General features: G+C 47.1%; 1 protein-coding gene across 1 annotated transcript in view; it reads right to left on the bottom strand.

Annotated features, from left to right (window-relative positions):
- The window catches only part of LOC102869770 (zinc finger protein 34-like), an 85,679-nt gene extending 85,488 nt beyond the window's left edge, over window positions 1-191 (bottom strand). Inside the window, exon 1 of the mRNA XM_006893570.1 lies at window positions 4-191. Within this exon, the coding sequence (XP_006893632.1) occupies window positions 4-191 (188 nt within the window). The remainder of the gene's footprint in view (window positions 1-3) is intronic.
- Window positions 192-654: the final 463 nt, after the last annotated feature.

Here is a 654-nt window from a genome sequence, read left to right as displayed (position 1 = left end):
GGCGTTCCCCGGTCTGGCGGCGGCGTTCCCGGTCTGGCGGCAGTGTTCCCCTGGCCTGGCGGGCGGCGGCGTGCGTTCCCCCGGCTGGCAGCGGCGGTCCCCTGGTCTGGCGGGCGACGGCGTGCGTTCCCCTGGCGGGTGGCGGCGTCTATTTTGAACATTTCATCATTTGTCTGTTGTCCTACATCCATATCTTTTGCCTATTTTGTAACTGGACTAACAGTCTTTTTCTTGTGGAGTCCCAGAAGAACTTTTATTATGAGACTTTTTTCTGAAATATCATTGCCAAATGTTACAATTTCCCTCACCTCAAACCCACCCATCAGATTGTACAAACTGATGATTAATCACCTCCTCCTCCTGCACATCCTCATCCCTCCACTTCCATGTTCACCCACCTCCCTACATGTTCTACAATAATGGTTTTATACAATATTTGTCCTTGTGGGATAGAGTTAGTTCATTCAGCATACTGCTCTCCAATCCGTCCAAAGTTTGATAATAATTTACAAAATTATTACTCTTGCGTGATGCATAGTATTCCATTGTGTGAATGTGCCATAATTTCTCACTCCATTCGTTTGTTGGGCTGTGTCCATGTTCTTGTGATGGTGAAAAGTGCTGTTATGAACATTAGTATTCAAATCTCTGTGC

This window comes from Elephantulus edwardii, unplaced genomic scaffold (genome assembly GCF_000299155.1).
Source record: "Elephantulus edwardii isolate Elephantulus edwardi_28Jun2011 unplaced genomic scaffold, EleEdw1.0 scaffold00128, whole genome shotgun sequence".
Taxonomy (NCBI): Eukaryota; Metazoa; Chordata; class Mammalia; order Macroscelidea; family Macroscelididae; genus Elephantulus; species Elephantulus edwardii.
This window is presented reverse-complemented; position numbering and strand designations above follow the sequence as displayed.